Below are 3144 nucleotides of genomic sequence, written 5' to 3'. Positions count from 1 at the left end.
ATCGAGTACTATTTTTGTTGACTAGCAGCCAATCCTGTTTGACCTCCTAGTAACTTCACCTTAGAGCTCCACTGTCAGTTATAAAATACCCAGTACTCATAATATGTTTCTGCATATGATAACATTTGTCATCTCTCTTTCTCTCTTTATTTATCTCCTTTTCTAAATCTTGCAAAGGTCATGTTCTTCACAAAAAATAATAGCTTATTAGCGAGGTTTCTTCCCCTCCTGTGTTTTTGTTTCTCTCTGACCATTAATCTTTCATCTGAAGCCAACATCATATCTTCAAGCCAGTCTCTGTCTGGAGACCACACAATCATATCCCAAGGTGGAAAGTTTGAGCTTGGTTTCTTCAAAGCAGGTAACTCTTCCAAGTATTACATAGGCATATGGTATTATAAGAAGCTCCATTTCAATCTTCACACCATAGTTTGGGTGGCAAACAGAGAAACACCCATCTCTGATAGATTCCGTTCAGAATTAAAAATCATTGATGGTAATTTGGTGCTCTTGAATGAGTCCAAGTTCCAGATTTGGTCCACAAATGTCACAACCACCACCACCACTTTGAACTCTGCAACAGCTGTTATTCTTGATAATGGTAACTTAGTTTTGAGAGACACCGGTTCAAATTCAATTGAACCTTTTTGGCAAAGTTTTGATCACCCAACTCATACTTGGTTGCCTGGTGCTAAACTTGCTTATGATAATAAAGAGAATAAGAGTCGGCTGCTTACGTCATGGAAAAGTTATGAAGATCCTGCTGTAGGGCTGTTTTCTCTTGAGCTTCACTCGCCTACTAAAGAGTACGTAAGCAAATGGAATGGGTCCCAGCAATATTGGACAAGTGGGTCTTGGAATGGGAAAATATTTGACTTGGTGCCTGAAATGAGTTATGCTTACATTTATAATTTCAGCTACCATATGAATGAGAATGAGAGTTCTTTCACTTATTCTCTGTATAATCCTGCCATTATATCTAGATTAGTATTGGATGTTTCTGGTCAACTTCAGCAACAAGTATGGTCGGAATCTACTGCAGAGTGGGCTATGTTTTGGTCTAAACCGAAAGAAGTGTGTGACATCTATGGTTTATGTGGGGCTTTTGGTACTTGCAGACAGACTGAATTTCCATTATGTAATTGCCTGACTGCTTTTGAGCCAAGATCAGAGAGTGATTGGAATCAGAGTGACTTCTCCGGTGGGTGTGTGAGAAAAACTGATTTGCAGTGTGGAAGAATTGCTGAAAAGCCTGATTTTCTCATGATTACAGTGAAGAAACTGCCTCCACATAACTCTGTGGCATTTGGGAGTGCTGGAGAATGTGGTACAACCTGTTTGAACAATTGCTCCTGTAATGCTTATGCTTTTGTCGATAATCAGTGTTTGGTTTGGCATGGAGATCTCTTGAACCTCTTGGAAGACAATGGTAGAGGGAAAACAATGTATGTCAAAGTTGCTTCTAAAGATCTTCCACACCATAAGAAGAGTAATCTGGTCACCATGGGAGCTGTTGTTGTGTGCATGGCAGGTGTGGTTTTGGTCTGGGGTGTAAGTTTGATTTTAATGTATAGAAGAAAGAGGATATGGGTTGGAAAGACGACAATGGAGGGATCATTGGTGGCTTTTGCATACAAAGATTTACAAATAGCCACCAAAAATTTCTCTAACAAATTGGGAGGAGGTGGTTTTGGCTCGGTTTTCAAGGGTGTATTGCATGATTCGTCCACTGTGGCAGTGAAAAAGCTTGAAGGCATCAGCCAAGGAGAGAAGCAGTTCAGAAGTGAAGTCAGCACAATCGGTAACATCCAACATGTTAATCTTGTACGCCTTCGTGGGTTCTGTGCTGAAGGTAAAAAAAAGTTGTTGGTGTATGATTACATGGAAAATGGTTCTCTAAATACCCATATACACTATGGAAAACAAGCTCTAAATTGGAAAACGAGGTATCAGATTGCACTTGGAATTGCAAGAGGATTGGTTTATCTTCATGAGAAGTGCAGAGACTGTATCATTCACTGTGACATAAAGCCAGAAAACATTCTTTTAGATGCCGAATTCTGTCCAAAAATTGCTGATTTTGGTTTAGCAAAGCTTGTTGGTCGAGACTTTAGTAGGGTTTTGACGACTATCAGAGGGACACGAGGATATCTAGCTCCAGAATGGTTATCAGGGGTGGCTGTCACAGCCAAAGCGGATGTTTATAGCTATGGAATGATGCTTTTTGAATTGGTTTATGGTAAGAGAAATGTAGTGCCTTGTGAAGACTCAAAAAGTACATTCTTCCCTAGTTTGGTTGCGGATGTTCTTGTTGGGGGAGGTGATATCCTTAGGTTGCTAGACAATAGGTTAAATAGGGAAGCTAGTGTTGAAGAAGTCACAAAAGTTTGCAAAATCGCATGTTGGTGTATCCAATACGAGGAAGAGAGTAGACCATCAATGAGTATGGTGGAACAGATTCTTGAAGGGGTTTTGGATGTGAACATGCCTCCGATTCCCCAATGTTTCACTTCATTCGTTGATAAGGAAAATCGTGTTGTTTTCTTCATGGATTCATCCTCCAATGGGAGTTCACAAGTACACAACAATTCCTCCTAGCTAGAGCTGTAAACGAACTGAACGTTCACGAACTGTTTGTGAACCATTTGGTCGGAAGTTCATTTATGTTTATTTATTTAATAAACGAACAAACATTAATACAAATTATCGTTCGTTTAATTAAACGAACGAACATGAACAATGTTCTCGTTCGTTCAATTAGGTTCGTGAACGTTCATTTATCATGTTGTCCGTTTATGTTCGTTTGTGTTCGTTTATATAAGCTCATTTTATGTTCACATATGCTTAATTGTGTTTGATTACATTAGTGTATTATATGTTCATTTATGTTCATGTATCTTCAATTATGTTTTTTTATTTTTGTTCATTTATGTTCGTTTGTTTATGTTCGTTTAGCATGTTCACGAACATAAATGAATGAATATGAACAATGTAATTTGTTAAACGAATGAACATGAACAAGAAAACTCGTTCGTTTATCCGTTTGTGTTCATTCATTTGTTCGGCTAACTTAAACGAACGAATATTACCAAGTCTCGTTCGTGTTCGTTCAGTTCGTTTACAGTGAGCTCATCTTCTTGAAGG

The 3144-nt window shown here is 38.6% G+C and overlaps 1 protein-coding gene across 1 annotated transcript; it reads left to right on the top strand.

The window, feature by feature from the left end:
- On the top strand, window positions 1–2911 carry LOC111884614 (G-type lectin S-receptor-like serine/threonine-protein kinase At2g19130). The gene has a single exon (XM_023880917.3). The coding sequence runs from the start codon at window positions 181–183 to the stop codon at window positions 2596–2598; it is 2418 nt and encodes an 805-aa protein (XP_023736685.1). The 5' UTR covers window positions 1–180; the 3' UTR covers window positions 2599–2911.
- The last annotated feature ends 233 nt before the right edge of the window (window positions 2912–3144 follow it).

The sequence above is a fragment of the Lactuca sativa genome, chromosome 3 (assembly GCF_002870075.4).
Source record: "Lactuca sativa cultivar Salinas chromosome 3, Lsat_Salinas_v11, whole genome shotgun sequence".
NCBI classification, from domain to species: domain Eukaryota; kingdom Viridiplantae; phylum Streptophyta; class Magnoliopsida; order Asterales; family Asteraceae; genus Lactuca; species Lactuca sativa.
Note: the sequence above shows the minus strand (reverse complement) of the source record. Positions and strands in the feature narration are given on the sequence as shown.

Excerpts from the sequence above, each read along its gene's own strand:
- LOC111884614 (XM_023880917.3), top strand. The coding sequence starts at position 181 with ATGTTCTTCACAAAAAATAATAGCTTATTAGCGAGGTTTCTTCCCCTC.